The sequence below is a fragment of the Pyxicephalus adspersus genome, chromosome 7 (genome assembly GCF_032062135.1).
Source record: "Pyxicephalus adspersus chromosome 7, UCB_Pads_2.0, whole genome shotgun sequence".
In the NCBI taxonomy this organism is placed as follows: Eukaryota; Metazoa; Chordata; class Amphibia; order Anura; family Pyxicephalidae; genus Pyxicephalus; species Pyxicephalus adspersus.
This window is the reverse complement of record NC_092864.1, coordinates 73,081,228-73,097,742: the sequence shown is the minus strand read 5'-3', so window position 1 is coordinate 73,097,742 and position 16,515 is coordinate 73,081,228. Positions and strand designations below refer to the sequence as shown.

Sequence of the window (16,515 nt, the reverse complement as noted above, 5' to 3'; positions counted from 1 at the left end):
AAACTTATTAAACATTTTAATCACAAATCCTCTTAATTTTTAGCTAGCAGGTACAAAGGTAAATGTAGATTCCTTTTCCTCTCTAGCCTGTTTCTGGCCTGCCATTTTAATTGGAATTTAGATCTTTTATCAATGGATGTTTATCACCAGGTACATGGATTGGTCTGCATGCAACTGCAAACAGCACTCCAAAGTGGTCATCGTTAGTTTGCCTTGAGGAGGGGATGCTGCGCTTCCCCGAAACGTTAACTTTGTAAAATGTTGTGACAGTGCTTTTACATTAAAGCAAGAATCCTGTACTTTGGAGTACAAGTGATTTCATTAGTTCTATATAGCACCTTTACACTGTGTTATCCTGCTCACTAGTAGTAAATATGAGACATTTCAATTTCCTGACAGACCAGCATGTTATTTCCCAATATGTTTTAAATATTTACAGATCAGTAATTCTAAAAGCTCCATTTACGAGTATAGAGACAACCTTATCCTTAGGACATTTATAAAGCAGCCGTTTGTCTGTTTAAAAGAAATAAAACGGCACACAATTATAAAACACACATGTGCACTCAAAAAAGATTGCATATGCATGACTGCCGAGTTTTATGAATAATGCAGAAGCAGTAAGCACAGTAAAGGAAGTGTAATAATGGAGAGTGAATATTGCTATCTGCTCTTCTATATAAATGTGCTGCTATAAGTTTTTTTATCTAAATAGTAGATCATTGGTACTTGTGTATATGATTTGCTATTTAGAGCTAGAGGTCACCATTTGATGGCTTTGTAATATAAATTAATATATAAATATATATATACATACATATATATGTATGTAACCTGTTAAACAATATTTTTTAAATTCTGTAATGTTTCATGACATGGTTTCTTAAAACCACCTAAAAATGTGTTTTAGGTTTAAATAGGTTTTAAATGTCTGTTGGTGTCAAACAGAGACACAAACACCATTAGAATTCCCTTTGCTAGTTATAGAAGTTTTTATCTGTCATATGGATAATGGATAATGGGGAAATATTGCTGGAATTGGACTTCAACTATAAGTAGAGTGATTAAAACTTTAATTTATATTGTATATATTCAGTAATATACAGTTCACATCTTAGTTTAGGGCCTTTTGTCAAGTAGTATGATTGCATGTTCTATCTGATTTGCACATGTTCCAGGAAGAGCCCACGCACAGGACTAAAACTCTCTTCATACCATCATACTCCATAATCCTCCACTCAGGTTCATTCTGCTGAATATCAATCCTCTTGAAAGTATTCAGATCAAAAAGAAAATTGAATAACCATGTCACAAACCCAGTACCCACTTAGTTTGAGAGATAATGAATCTAGTTTGACAGCTGCAGTGGATTATCCAATAAGCTCTGCTGGCAGCTATAAGATACTGGTGGTTTCATTTGAAGCTTCTTTTGGATTTAAGCCTAATCAAAGCATCATATTTAGACCTGACAAGAGTTGGCATCTGCAAAAAGTTCTCATTTCTACTAATTGGGGTGGAGAGCTTTTATAGAACTATTTTTACTGACTATTTCCCATTCGCACTGTTCCACTGCGTTAGCATAAGTACTTTTTTAAGTATTACTCTACACATCAATTTATGTTTCGTTAAAGCACCATAGTGCATCAAACAATGCAGCATTTTCAGCAACAATCCATAATACATACTATTGTGCTGCACTGTAAAGCAAAGGAAGGTGCATTGAGGTGCCATTCAGCTTCATGGTGCAGACATGTCTTTAAAGTGTAACTGTAATCTTGGGCATGGCCGGTAGACATGGGAAAACTGGAAAAATTTAATTTATAACCAGCCTATTTATTAAATAGGAAATGATAAATTCACATCTGCATAAAATCTGACTGATTGATGTAACTGATTTTTTTTTTTTTTATATGTCCATAGGGTTTTATATCTGGGATATGATTATTTCCCTAGTGGTTGAACTTGATGGCCTTTTTTTTTTAACCTGGCCTACTATGTACTATGTGGATCTTCTACTATGTACTGTTTCAGGAATCCTGTTGTAAGAAAAATGCAGAGGCTGACACTTTTTAGCTATAATAGTAATTTAATACTAGCCCAGGACAAGTACCAAGCCAGTGAGGTCATAAGTACTTGTTCCTGGTCAGTTGTTTAGAAAGCAGTGAAGCCATTGCAGATATCATTTTCCTAAAAAGATGAGAAATGACAAACTTTGCATTTGCTCATGACAGGTTTCTTTAAGCTTTAAGTTAATGTTTATTTTTTTATGCTTGGACCCTTGAAAAATTGTTGAATGTCAGATTACCCCCTTGCCACGTCTGATCCATCCTGAACCATACTTGCTGATTTCACACTATGCCTTTTTTTTAAATTGTTAAAAGCTGTCCAATGTAAAATTTTCGTTATCTATATCACCCAGATTTTTCATCCTAAAGTGACACACTGGAGTAAGAACAAGATTTGTGATCGGTTGCTGCACAGAATTCTTACCAGCAATACCTTCCTATGGCTGTGAAATCACTCACGTGGTTGAGTCTCTGCCATATCCATTATGGACATTATTAGTTGCAGTTTAAGCCATATTGTCATTTAGGATTAGTCTCCCTTTAATCTTCTTGCTCAGCACAGTGCAGTAACCTTGGCCGGAGCTGTTGAGAAGACTTAATATTGGCTGTGTCTGGAATCAGCAGTTGTATGTCACAGTGCAGATTGTATGACATTACTGTCTAGACAATGAGTTTGAATGAGCTGCCATTAAAGCTGACTCCTGGGGAATTCCTAAGCTTTTGTTTCCCCTTATGATAAACTTAGAAAGTACAACATGGATTCTCCTGACAGCATTGTGTGTAATTAAGATTTCATTGTTGTGGTGCATTGAGCCAGAATAACAGATGGCTTAGTGGAACAGTACCACTTGTGTAAATACTAAAATGATTTTGTTTTTTATTACAGGCCATGAGTGCCTCGGTATGTTTTATGATTGATGGTAAGTATGAGACTTGCTGGAAATATATTCCAACCACACCAAGAGGATAACAATTGTTCATTAAATAATGCTTGTAAATGATATACACCTATGTAGAAAAACATCAAGTTTATGCTATTATCTCTTCCTCATTTAGCTTGTCGTTGGAGTTTGTTTTGTAGTCATTATCTATTATTATTATAAACCGTTTTTTTATAGCCCCAACATTTTATGCAGCGCTGCACTTGCATAGGGGTTGCAAATGACAGACAAATACAGACAGTGACACAGGAGGAGGAGAGGACTCTGCTCCGAAGAGCTTACAATCTAAGAGGTGGGGGAAGCAGCACACACACTGTCCTATCAGATATAAGCAATCTTTTCTAATTATGATTCATAGATTCAGAGTGGTGGTATGAGTAGCAACTCAAATAATTTTTGCCACTGTATAATTTCCTTTGTGAACTGTAACTACTTGCACACAGCATGTTTAACTAACTTGCTAAGTTGTTTCCTGGAATAATTATACAGATATGGAGTTTGGAGTTTACTGGCTAAAGCTACGTACACACTTCCAATTATTATCGTTGGAAAACGAACGACGAACGATCCTGCACGATATATATGAACGATCGTATAGCACCGATCCTGCACATAGAGATGACAACACGATCGTTCGTAGATATTGTACACACAATAGATACGATCGTTTGAGCGATAGAGGAACTATGTGCACGACAGGAAAGTGAACGAACGTTCGTTCATTACGCATGCTCAGATCATGGACGATCAACGAACGACCGTACACACGAACGATGTTCAACGATCGTCGTCCAATCCGATCGTCCGGTCGTTCGTTTCCAACGACTTTCCTCGTTCGTCGGCGTCGTTGGTTACTTTTTTATGAACGATTTTTTGCCCAATCGATCGTTCGTCGTTCGTTTTGAACGATAAAAATTGGAAGTGTGTACGCACCTTAAAACTTTTCTTGATAAGGGTAGGTGATTCAGGATGTATAGGACCCTGAGGAACCCAGGCAGATATCATTTTCATAAGGAGGCAGCCTACTTATTTATTTTAGTACCAGTTTCCTTTAGTGTGGTCCCATACCTAAACAGAGCCTTCCCTTTATCCTAAGCATCCCACTGTACATCATACATTGAAGAAAAAATGATAATATGAGTTGCCAAAAATACTGCTTCTCCAACCAGACCCTTGAACTGATCCTAGAAATCGATTTTATGTGAAAGGGCTCACAGAACTAACGTTCAGGCAAAATCTGCTTCTCTCATTCTGTGGATCATAGTGTTGACCACTGTTGGACAACATGTTTTTATGTATGCATTACCTGGATTTTGGTTCATTAAATTTAGTAATGTATGGTAGGTAGCATGGCCGGGGTAGAAGCATACTATTTCTTTCAATCACCTATCTAGTAAAGCGTTTTTTTCTTGGGACAGTATTTAAATTGAAATCTCTAGAACAAATCCCCAAATAGTACTAAAAACCTGATAGGGGTTATAATGCTTCCCCAACTTATCCATAACTAAAATACATTTTGACTACAGATACATTTATTTAAAGGAACAGATTGTTTGATCATAAAGTTTTTAATCCTACCTAAATACAGACATCACAATGTCTACTTATACATCATATAACGACAAATAAACAAATCCCTTTTTACCAAACCCTGCTATATACCATCACCAGGGGCTGGTAGATTTCCCTTTACTGTTCCCTTATATATGGCCACTGCTTTCAGGAAAATGCAGTTGCCTGGGCTTTGCCCCTAGAGTCAGGGATGTCAGGCTGAAAGTAAAAAAGCCCAGCTAGTTTTTAAAGGGCACACAAAAGAGGTCTACCAGATTTCCTGCAATGTTTGCTGCTGCACAAAACATTTTCTATTTAAATAGATTATCTTTATTTTTTTTTTAAAAACCTGTACTATTTTTCAACAAAATGCAACGCAATGCATTCTGGCTTGCCTTGTGGGCACCACGACTAAATGAACGCCTGCACATCGTCACAGGAGGTACATAATCCCAGCCTGGCCATGGCAAAAAAATCGAAACAAGGATAAGAATGAAGAAGGTGGCAGCACCCTTGAAGGAAAGTGGACAGCTAAGTGTAAAAAGGGTTAGGTTCTGCTTTAAAACCAAACCACGATAGGTAGCATGGTGGCTTAGTGGGTAGCCTTTGCAATGCTGGGTCCCAGGTTTGAATCTGGGCCAGGACACTACCTGCATGGAGTTTGCATGGGTTTCCTCCGGGTACTCCGGTTTCCTCCCACATTCCCAAAAACATGCAGTTAGGTTAATTGTCTTCCCCTTTAAATTGGCCTTAGACTGTATAAATGACATATGACTAAGGTAGGGACATTAGATTGTGGGCCCCTTTGAGGGACAGGTAATGATTTGACTATGGATTTTGTACAGCGCTGCGTAGTATGTTGGTGCTATATAAATACTGTGTAATAATAATTAAAAAACATATTTTATAGTTATATATAATAAATTTGTGCCCTTGCAGTGCACTGAAATAGGCATGTCATGCAGAGAAATGACATTTGGCAGGGTTTGCCAAGGAAAAAGCATAAATTAGAAAGAAAAAGGTTTTCTAGCTAATTTAGTGAGCATTTAGTTTGCCAGCTCATATGTCCACTCTGTGATAGCATATCATTCTTGACATAGATTTTGTTTCCTTTTTATTTCTATACATTTTTTACAACCCAAATTTTTAGTTTTATTGAAAGATAAAAAGACCCATTAATAGAATTTACCAGATTTGGACAGATTCAAATAGATTACATTTCCAGTCTGGGCTTCACATAACAGATCATCCTGCTGTCATAGTGCTGTTAAACTGTTTGACCCTCATCACCTTAGAATCCTTATAGAACCTGACAGCACTGTGTGTTTTTGCAACTCTGCCCTATAATAAGCTTGCAAATACCCCACTGTGATTCCCCCTCTCTTCTTACTCCATGTCAGCAAGAGCGCTTGGCTCCTGGTTTCTGCTGAATGTGCTATATCTTCTTCCCCCCTCGTTCCTCTACAAAACCATGGTGTAAAGAGCTTTAAATGAAATAGGATCCAGAAGTGTGGACTTACAGTAGTTCTCCACTTCAACCACAAAATACATGCACTAATAATTCAATTCGGTCAAGGTACTTTTTGCAAAAAAAAAAAAAAAAACAGCAGGTCGAAATGTTTCAGTTCCATCAAACCTGATGTTTTGCCTATAGATGATTACAGGTGGACTGCTTTACCAAAATGGATTTGTATACCTGTTAAGATTAGGATATCCACCAATAGGATTATTTAAATTCAGAGTTCTGCCTATACTTTTTTGAAATGTCAATCCTCCCACCTCTGTGACACTTGTATCACATTGTAGATCCCACCAGTTTAGATGACCTGGGATGTAGATATGTTGCTACCGAGTCCCTCTAAGAAAACTGGCTGTTTGAAAATAAATTAAATAGATTGTCTACGTATGGCATTTGCACTACATTGTCCAGGTGTGTGGACTCCGGGCTAACAACCCTGGCACGTAACACAGAAAGAGCACTGTATATACCTAATTATAAACCAAGGTCCCTACTTTTACCTTATGAAACAGGATAGAATCTTAATTTAAGTTTAAATTTGTTTAAATACATTCATGTTGTGTTATTTTTAAAACATTTTTATTAAGAGGGAAAAAATAAAACCACATGGGCTCAGTCTCATATCTGTTGCACCTTTTAATAGAAGTGTTCAGTTGGTTTTATTGGGTCACTTGCTTTTAAACGATTCTGTGTGCATTATTGTTGACCACCAGTAGATAGTGCTATTTTCTCATTTAAAATGTGTAACAAACTCATGTTTTTTTTCCATCAAAAAGCTTTATTGATATACATAAAGATTAATTACAACATTTGGGAGTACAAGACATTTCTTCAAAAAGTAGATACAACCAATCAGGGAAAACAGCAATTTGAAAACAAATCCCTGAAAACTAACAATGCGTATAAAATATTGGTCTGAGGACAGAATAAAGAAGAGGATATTGCCTAATTCAAGGATCTAATTTCAATGACAAATCACACACAAGAAACAAAACCTAGGCCTGATTTATGACTGTGAGGGAGTTGAAGGGGGGACAGGTTTGAATGGAGTAAAGTTCGGAATCCTTAAACTCACATGCCACCTGGCCTCCCTCCTGTAATAAACTCATGTTTTTGTCTCAGATGTCAAAAGTTTGTCACACATTTTACATGGGTACACAATGCCATCTACTGGTGTGACCTGATTATAAACTGGTTAGTTTTCTAATTGCTTTTTGAGCTAAAGTAATCTTGGTTTAATCTTAAGTGTATACCTTATATTTATACAGTAGTGCCTGTGGCATTTACCCAGCATTAACTGCAAATGAATCATTCACACATTTCAACATCCATGCACTAGGAAAATACACTTGCACATTGTTTAATGAATGCCACATTCACCTAGCTATAAATATTCCCTAAAGGTTACTGGATGAACAGTGCTACCTTACTTGCCATTGGGTATATTAAACCAGTGGTCGCCAAACTTTTCGGTCCTGCGGAGCACTAAAATTACCAGCTCCTGACCGCACATGTGCGGGGAGCCGAGTGTCAGTCAAAGGGAGAGAAAACTCCCCCGTCATGACGTCATTGTGACATAACCCCACACACTCTTCCATCACAGATCTGAGCCTCCAATGGGAGAATTGGACGGGTTGTGTTCAGGGACACAGCTGCCCACTTCTCTGAGCCTGGGATTTGTACGGGGGACATGGCCCGCAGCTCTGGTCTGTGCACCCGCCAGCGGGGTCTTTTTCTTGACCCTGCTCGGGGGTGCACCGGCCAGAGCCGCAGACCACCAAAATTATCTCACAAACCACCGGTTGGCGACCGCTGTATTAAGTGATGACAATGGGTGATTTCAATCAGCTGACTTGTGTGAATGAAATAATCGGTTTTGGCTTGATTCACTTCCAGGCTCCAATTCTGTGATAGTTTTAGCTGCCCAGCATTTTTCTCTTACAAAGTTGTTTTGTATTTTGGTAGAAATGTTAGAATTTCCAAATCCACCATTGTAATCCTAAACCAGGTTAGTTAGACAAAGCTCTTGTGTGTCCAGGTGTATTTAGTAGATTCTGTTACAGTTGTAAAATACACATAGGGAAGACATGACATGTATGCTGTGCTGGAGTAAAGTTTGTTTGCTTATTCTTCTGTCTTTCTAGCTTCTGTGCAACTAACACCAGATTTCTGTAGAAAACTGGATAGTCTTGTAGGACCTCAACTAACTGTGCTAGCTTCAGACATCTGCGAGCAGTACAACATCAACAGAAGGATATCGGGGTATGTACCAATTGGCCTGGTTAGTTGTCTCCTGCAGTATATGCCTAATGTATAGCCTAAGGAAATAAACTAGGTGCAGGGTTTCTGCTCTTCAACATATTTATGATCTGAAGAGGCCTACCAGCAGCCCAGAAGTTTGCCTTTGTTATTGCTTTATCTGCAGGGGAAAACATGAGATGTGCCTTGTTAAAGAGAGATGAGAATAACACTAAATGGTTAAACCCGCTTATGTCAGCCTATAACTTGTAATGATTCTGGGTGGTAAACCTTTCAGTATAACAACAAACGCTTCATGCTCATACATTTTTGTTTACCAATCTTACGGAACTTGCTGGTAGTGTTGTAAGCTACAATAGCAGTGGCTTCTTATCTCTAAGCCTTACCAATGCCTATTGTTCACACAGTACATCTGCTTGTGCTGGCATCTCTTCCCCACCCTAGTCATGGCATTGCAAATGTTACTCCCCCAACCCAACAACTAAATAAATGTATATATGTGTATATCAAAATATATTAAAGACACTACAACAATTGTAATTGGCAATAAATGGCCGCAACACTTTTTTGGTTTTAGTATTTTTTATCTTAGCTTACATATTTTTTAGTTATCTTAGCTTACATATCCATAAACAAACTTGCTCAGCCATTAGAGATTAAGCAAAATTAATCAACAAAAACCAATATAGTACCCCCCTGATAAGGGGTGACAGACCACACATGTATGCCAGCGACATTAAAAACAGTAAAATGGGAGAGGTGGTTGGGAGCTTCTTTCAGTCCAGTCGGGTGAACAGTGAAGCATTGACGCCCAACCTCCTTATATATCCTACTGGCTCGCGTCTAGAAGCTTCCAGAAGCCCACCACGGTTTCCCCTCAGAACCTATAAAAAGGTAAATAACATTGCATTAGACATATTTAAATAATCAGTAAAAAGAGGTAATAAGTGGAAGAAGGGGGTGAGAAAGAAAGGAGGAATGCAGGAAACTGGGAGAATGTCACAAGCCCATGTCAGTGGGCACAAATATATAGTTAGCCCACTATTTTCATTCTAGGCACTGAAATAAATTTACAATGGTGGTAAAGCTAACCTTTCAGGTTTTTAGGATGTTCGGAGGGTTTGCTGCCCATATGGTGGTGGAATTGTGCCATAGAAAACTGCTGCTTCTTATGTTGCATGACTTTTTTATCTGTTAAATTAGTGATTATGTTAATTTAGGGAAACAGCAAAAATGTGATGTTTTTCATAATGTCTTTCTCAGGAGTTAAATAGGTTATTTGTTCCTCTCTCTCTCTCTTTGTTTCAGGTCAGAAAAAGAACCGCAGTTTAAATTTATTTATTTTAACCACATGAACCTAGCAGAGAAAAGTACAATACATCTCAAGAAAACTCCAAGCATCTCACTAACTTCTGTACAGCCAGAACTAATGAAGATACTTGGGGACATTAATAGTGATTTTACAAGGTTTGTCAATTTCTACCCATATTCTTTCCAGGAAAAGGTCGTCTAATATAGCAGAATATTCTGAATAAATCCTTTGCAGACTGCTAAACACCTTTCCTTATTTCTTGCTAAATATCTTGCATTACATGTTTGAACTGGAAAGCTGTGTCAGAGTAGTCCCTACTTCACTAAAATATTCACTTGGTCAGTGGTTACTCTAATCAATATATAATTCCAATTTGGGGTACACATTTGGAAGAGCGCTGCAGACTTTAGCCTTATACAGACACTAGTGTTTTGTAGCCCAAGACTATTGTTTGTGATCATCTTAGTTGCACATCAGTACCACAATGTCCCACAATTTTGTTTAGTGACCTTCCTGTCAGTAAATGACCAAATGTTAACCACTGTTATTGTTTTTCCTTATATTCATTCGTCTCATGTTGCCACCTTCTTAGAACAGAACTGTTTGGCAAAATTCAATACCGTAATCATTCTTGAAATGTTGTGTGATACATTTGCTATTTGCTAAACATAAGTTTCTGGTTAATAGAGAACTACATATATCTAACTATATGGGAACACACTGGGCCTGATTTATTAAAGCTCTCCAAGGCTGGAGAGGAAATAATTTCATTAGGGAAGCTGGGTAATCCAGCAAACCTGGAATTCATTTCTTCAAAGTCATTTGCTACCAAAAGTTTTATATTCTGGACCAGATCCATTCCAGGTTTGCTGGATCACCCAGCTTCACTGATGAAAATCTATCTTCTCCATCCTTGGACAGTTTTAATAAATCAGGTCCATTGTATTTATTGGTTGTTTGTGTTTTTTGCTTTATTCTGATGAATTTCTGCTTTCACAGAGTGGATGAGGATGAAGAGATCATAGTAAAAGCAATGAGTGATTATTGGATAGTAGGGAAGAAGTCTGACCAGCGAGAGTTATATGTTATCTTGAACCAAAAGAATTCCAATCTAATTGAAGTAAATGGTGAGCACTAAATAACTTTTAATGTGTATATCTTTTCCTCTCATTGTCCAGTGTTTTCAATATTGCATGAAGAGTAAAGAAGATCAGCTTGCTCCAACTCTTTTTTCCCCTTCTCAAATTTCCTTCTGTATGTTGGGTAAAAATGTACCAGTAAAGTATTTTAATTCCCATTAATTCCCTAATTCAAGTCAGCTTCCTTTGGTAAGAACCCTGTGGAAAACAAGTCAAGTACTTGCACTGAGATGAAGTGTCTTCTGACAAGATTTCTCCTGCTCTGCTTTTCATTGGACTTTCTTCTTCTCATATTAGTCAAGATAGTGCAGTTTGTCCAAGGGCTCAGACTTAGTTTGGTTTCTTCCAAACAACCCCCAGGGCTTGTTTGCTCTCTTCTTTTACTGGCTTTGCCCTGGCCAGTATTTCCCCCAAATATTGGTCTATTACTATGGTATGTGGCTATTCCAATCAGAGTAAGTAAAAGAAAAACAAAATATAGTATGTAAGGATAAACACAAATGTCCAAGCAGCTGGAGGTGCTTTTTATGAGAAAATCAGTACTGTCTGAACCTGCTAGAACATTTATATATGGGTTTAAGAGAATCTGGTATTTTTACAGATTACACATTTAATTGTTCATGTGTGTCCCATTGTTATTAAATATGACCGCCATGTGTAATTTCTAATTATTGTTTGGGAACGTTTGTAATGTTTGGAGGAATCTGCTCTACAGCTTTGACTTCCACATTAATAATCTACATATTGCTCAATGTATGCCTGCTATGGCAAGCACTGCTGGTACGGCTGCTATTGAAGTGCTAATATCTCTGTGCTATGCCTTTCTTAGTCAGGTCATGTTACTGGAATGGTTTTGTGTTTCTGTTCCATGCTAAACTTTGGAGGCATTCCGAGACATCATCAATATTTATCCCATCCTTTTTCAACAGATGGTCTTAATAATTAAAATCTAAGCTCTCCCTCACACCTTGACATTGAATGCATTTCTGCAGGCAGGTCTAAATTAGCAGGTCTCATTTCAGTGTGATAATCCTCGCTCTCCCTCCGCAGGGTATACATATCATGATTAAACCTAAGGTGTCATTTTAGTCTTGCAGGTGTCAGTGTTGTCCTCCAAGTGTTTTGACAACCATAACTGTCACTCATGTAAATGATTGATGTGTAGTAAATGATTGATGTGCAGGAAATAGGTGCTTGCACTTCTGTATATCAGGGGTCAGTCTGTAATTACATCTTCTTGTGGATGTATGTATATTATTAAGGTTACTTCTGTTTTTGGTATTTTGGTTGTACAGTATTTTTACAAGCAATTAAAGAGTCTACAAAGTAGTGTTTGTCTCTAAAATGAGCATACACAGTAAACAACATTTCAGTTTTACAAAACCTGCAGTCCTTTCTGTGGAAGAATAGTGTATGATGTCCCTATGCCTTCACATCCACAATGATTTGCCTTTTTGGAGGAACCACTTTCCACCAATATTAGAGCTAAAAGAGCACTATTATTGGGCTCTATAGAAGCTGTGCAATCAAAATGATGAAAGGGACAGTGACAGACATAACACAGCATGTTGGCTCATCTCTGCTGCATGAAGTAAGCAATCTATAGTAGTTGCTGAAACTACTTCCTGAGGGAGCCGATTCCACATTTTCACAGACCTTACAGTGAAGATTCCTTTCCTTATCTGGAGCTTAAACTTCTTTTCCTACTCCCTCCTGTTCTTTGTAATGATCTCAAAGTGTGAATAATGGGGAAGAGAGTTCTCTATATGGACCGTATATATATTTATACAGGGTGATCATATCCCTCCTTATACGTCTCTTCTCAAGGGAGAATACATTCAGTTCAGCTAATCTCTCCTCATAGCGGAGCTCCTCCATTCCTTTTATTAGTTTAGTTGTCCTTCTCTGCACTCTCTGCAATTCCACAATGTCTTTTTTGTGAACTGGTGCCCAAACCTGGACTGCATATTCCAGATGTGGTCTGACCAATGCTTTGTACAGGGGCAGGATTATTTTATTGTTGTTATTAAACAGGATTTATATAGCGCCAACATATTACGCAGCGCTGTACATTAAATAGGTTATGTCTCCATCTCTGCAGTCTATTCCTCTTTTAATACAAGAAAGTACTTTACTAGCTTTAGATATTGCAGCTTGGCATTGCTGGTATTAAGTCTATGATCTACCAGAACCCCCAGATCCTTAGCTATTTCTGACTCCCCCAAATGTATATTCCCCGTAGACAGTATGAAGCATGCATGTTGTTACCCCCAAGTGCAGACCATACATTTCTCAATATTCAATGTTTCACAGAGCTGATGACTTTATCTTCTCATGTTTGGGCCTGGTAATTGGTTGCTTAGGCTGAAGCACTGGGAGTATGAAGGTCATGATTTGTCCCATTGCCAGGTATTTCCAAAGGGCTGGAGAAGCATGGCAAAGGTATAAGCTAGGAAGAGAACCTGTTCCTTTGCCCTAAAAATGTTTTATCACACAATAACATAACGTGTGTTCGGCATTGTTGTGTTTTTCATTTTTTTTGGCATTTACATGTCATTTATGCTTTGTAATAAACTGCTAACTATCTGTGTGGCTTTTTATATTTTAGGAAAAATATAAGTGTCTGTTTGTTGTGCTCTAAAAATGTCCAAGACTTTAATAATCCTAGCTCACCGGGGTCCACCTATAACTAAATTACCTGTTAGGTGGACTGACCCAATAAAAACCAAACAGTGATTCAAAGTTTATTATTTTATAGTATTATTATGATATAAACCATATTTATTGTCTGCAGGATTTTTTTTTTTTACTTTTGCGTGTAATCCTCTGACATGTTCCAATTTTATTTAACAGATGAAATCAAGAAACTGTGTGCTACGCAATTCAACAACATCTTCTTCTTGGATTAACCATCCTGGAATGTCTCTCGAGGCAACCCATGACAGCCATTTTGTTCATGCCGGACAGAATATCAGTCATATTATTGACTGGAATGACTGTTGTAAGGCAATAGTTGCCTTGTAAGAATCTACTTTCTACCCGGAGGCTTAGTAATCAGACCGTTTTTAGATTTTACATATTTATCTGATCTTTCTTTGAACAAACTCATTTCATTTCTGTTCAGCAGTATCAGAGCAAACAATAAATCCATCATTGTTATACTTTTAACTGTCTGGACTCTACTTAGTTTCCTATGCTGTGTATTGCACTAGTAATCAGGGAAATCTCTATTCCTATAAGGTCACAAAATTAGAGATGTATTTACATTTTATTGCCAAAAAACAGTGTTTATTTGACATTTGTTTTTACTTGCAAGGACTATCAAAAATTATCCAACAGATGTTCCTGTAATGGTGAGACAAACCTGTTATTGGATAGCCGAATTGGATGGGGGATTGTGTAGTACAGAGGTTAGTTTATGTAGGAGGTTGTGGCAGTAGTTCTGAGGATTTCAATGATAACGCAGAATATAAAAAGCATTCCTGTCCTAAATTTTAAATTCGAACTCCAAGACAGAAAGGTATAATAAACCTATATGAACTTCATTGGCTGAAAGTATATGGACCATCAGACCTACCCATATGGCTTAAAGAAGGTAGACATCTTCCAAACTAGGTGATTTCATGATGTTCATATTAAAGCACACTAAAGATCATTTTAGACAATTGTGATTACACAAATCCACATCCAAGAGTTGATAAGTTTGATGTGGAGGAATTCAAGGGGCTTTCAATGAGTTTAGACCCAACTCCGCTGCATTTTAACATCATGCTAGGTCTTTTGGTCCAAGATCCATATCTGACCTCAAAACACTGCTTTGGCTAAATGAGCACAAATTTTAACAAATGCTCTCCAAAAGTTTCGAGAGGCTTTCTCGGAAGACTTAAGCCTGTTTATAGCGGCAAAGGGGGTGTGTATGTAATGTAGATCAGGGTCTTAAGCATGTAGTTTAGTGGTTACCCCTGAATGCTGAAAGCAGACAACCTGATTCACCCTGCTTCATGTCAATGACTACATCAATACCCTGTTAGGTATGAACAGTAAATATAACAGGAATTTGACCAGATGTAAGTATCTAGGAAATGCAGGTCCTATCACTTGTCGTAACTAGGCCACTGATCAGGTACTGGTAGTCCTATGAACAGGTATTGGCACCTGAAAATCAAGCAGAGTATTTAGGATCATGGCATATGGTAGGCATTTTGCACTACGTAGCTTAAATGACTGTTGTTAAAGCTCACCGTATTGGTACAATTGTGGAGTATGAATAAACTGTGTACAAAATGTCGGCATAGAACATGCACCTGAAGCACATTCACATTTCCAGCACACCCAACATTTAAAGCAGTATGAATCATCTCTTGCACTAGGCATTGGAGGGGCTTCCCAAGCTCCTTGTTAGCAAAGATAGCAATAACTTACCAGGTGGATATACACAGAAGAAAAGTAGTGCTAGACTTTCTTATTTCTTAACAGCAATGTCATCATGATTTACCAATAGTGCATCATGTATACATTCTATATTAAAAGTTTGTTTGAAAATTAAGATTTTCTACAAATAAAGAAAATTGGGGATTATTTGGAAACCTGTTATGAGTTCACTGCAGGAGTGTGAGGTGTAACAACAACAGTTATTGAAAGGTATATAGTATGTTGGGGATTGTCTACAGTGTCAGGACATTTATCTATGTAGCCTGGAATTCCTGTACATAAGTTGTTTCCGAAATTTTAGTTTACCAAATCATATAATACAATAAATGAATTTTATATTTAATGTGTAATTCTAAAAGTCTAATACTTTAAAATTAGGATGACAGAGCCTACATGCTGAATTTCTGTAATTTTTATTCTCCAGGCAATTTAATCTCCCTGGTACTGGAGAGTCTAACTTCTAAATCCTGAAATATCAGAATTTAAATACATAATTAAAAAATGTATTTAATCCTTCTGACACCTGTCCAATAAAAAGTTCACCTTAACCTGTATGTGTTTGCCATGTGTTCCCCAATACAGGCCATATAAATATTATATATATATATATATATATATATATATATATATATATAGATATATATAGCCATATGCCTCGATGGCAGGTTAGTCCAGCAGCAAAAATATGTGGCTATAGCGCCATCTAGTGATCATTATCTAGTATGGCTGGTTGTTACTTTTCAGCAAGCATGTATACTCCCTTTAAGAAACCTTCACTGAGGAAAGCAGTAATGCTGCCAGTGATCATTCTGTGAAAATGCTAATTGCAACACAGAATCTCTGATGTTCTTTAATAATAAAAATAAAAAAACATAGAATAACCACAACAGCTATGTAACAACTATATTCAGAAGGAGGGGGTTAGCAAAGACAATTTACATATTTGTTCAGCACAGGTGTTCTTTACCAAGTCCTTTATATCGGTCTCTGTGCCAAGTTGGCCTGGTCAATTACCCTACAATGGAGGTGTACATACATAAGCCATACACCAGATATACACCAAGTCTACACCAGGGATCCAGCCAATCCGCCTGCCAATATGTCTGCTATGATGGTTCTCCAGGTTATGGTATATCCAGTAGTAGTCACATTCAACTGAACTTGTTCTTGTAGACGTTTCACAGCTTTGCAAGCTCCTTCATCAGTTCCCCCTAAATTAAACCTTCAATACAAGCTTATCTTTATTTAGCATAGAGAGGGAAAATGTTAAGTTTCTCCTATTTATTTATTCGCTTTG

The 16,515-nt window shown here is 37.4% G+C and overlaps 1 protein-coding gene across 1 annotated transcript in view; it reads left to right on the top strand.

The window, feature by feature from the left end:
• The window catches only part of CCZ1 (CCZ1 homolog, vacuolar protein trafficking and biogenesis associated), a 36,181-nt gene extending 22,226 nt beyond the window's left edge, over positions 1 to 13,955 (top strand). Inside the window, exons 13-17 of the mRNA XM_072418954.1 lie at positions 2,953 to 2,986; positions 8,222 to 8,339; positions 9,645 to 9,803; positions 10,648 to 10,775; positions 13,641 to 13,955. Coding sequence (XP_072275055.1) covers positions 2,953 to 2,986; positions 8,222 to 8,339; positions 9,645 to 9,803; positions 10,648 to 10,775; positions 13,641 to 13,696 — 495 coding nt within the window. The 3' untranslated portion in view covers positions 13,697 to 13,955. The remainder of the gene's footprint in view (positions 1 to 2,952; positions 2,987 to 8,221; positions 8,340 to 9,644; positions 9,804 to 10,647; positions 10,776 to 13,640) is intronic.
• Positions 13,956 to 16,515: the final 2,560 nt, after the last annotated feature.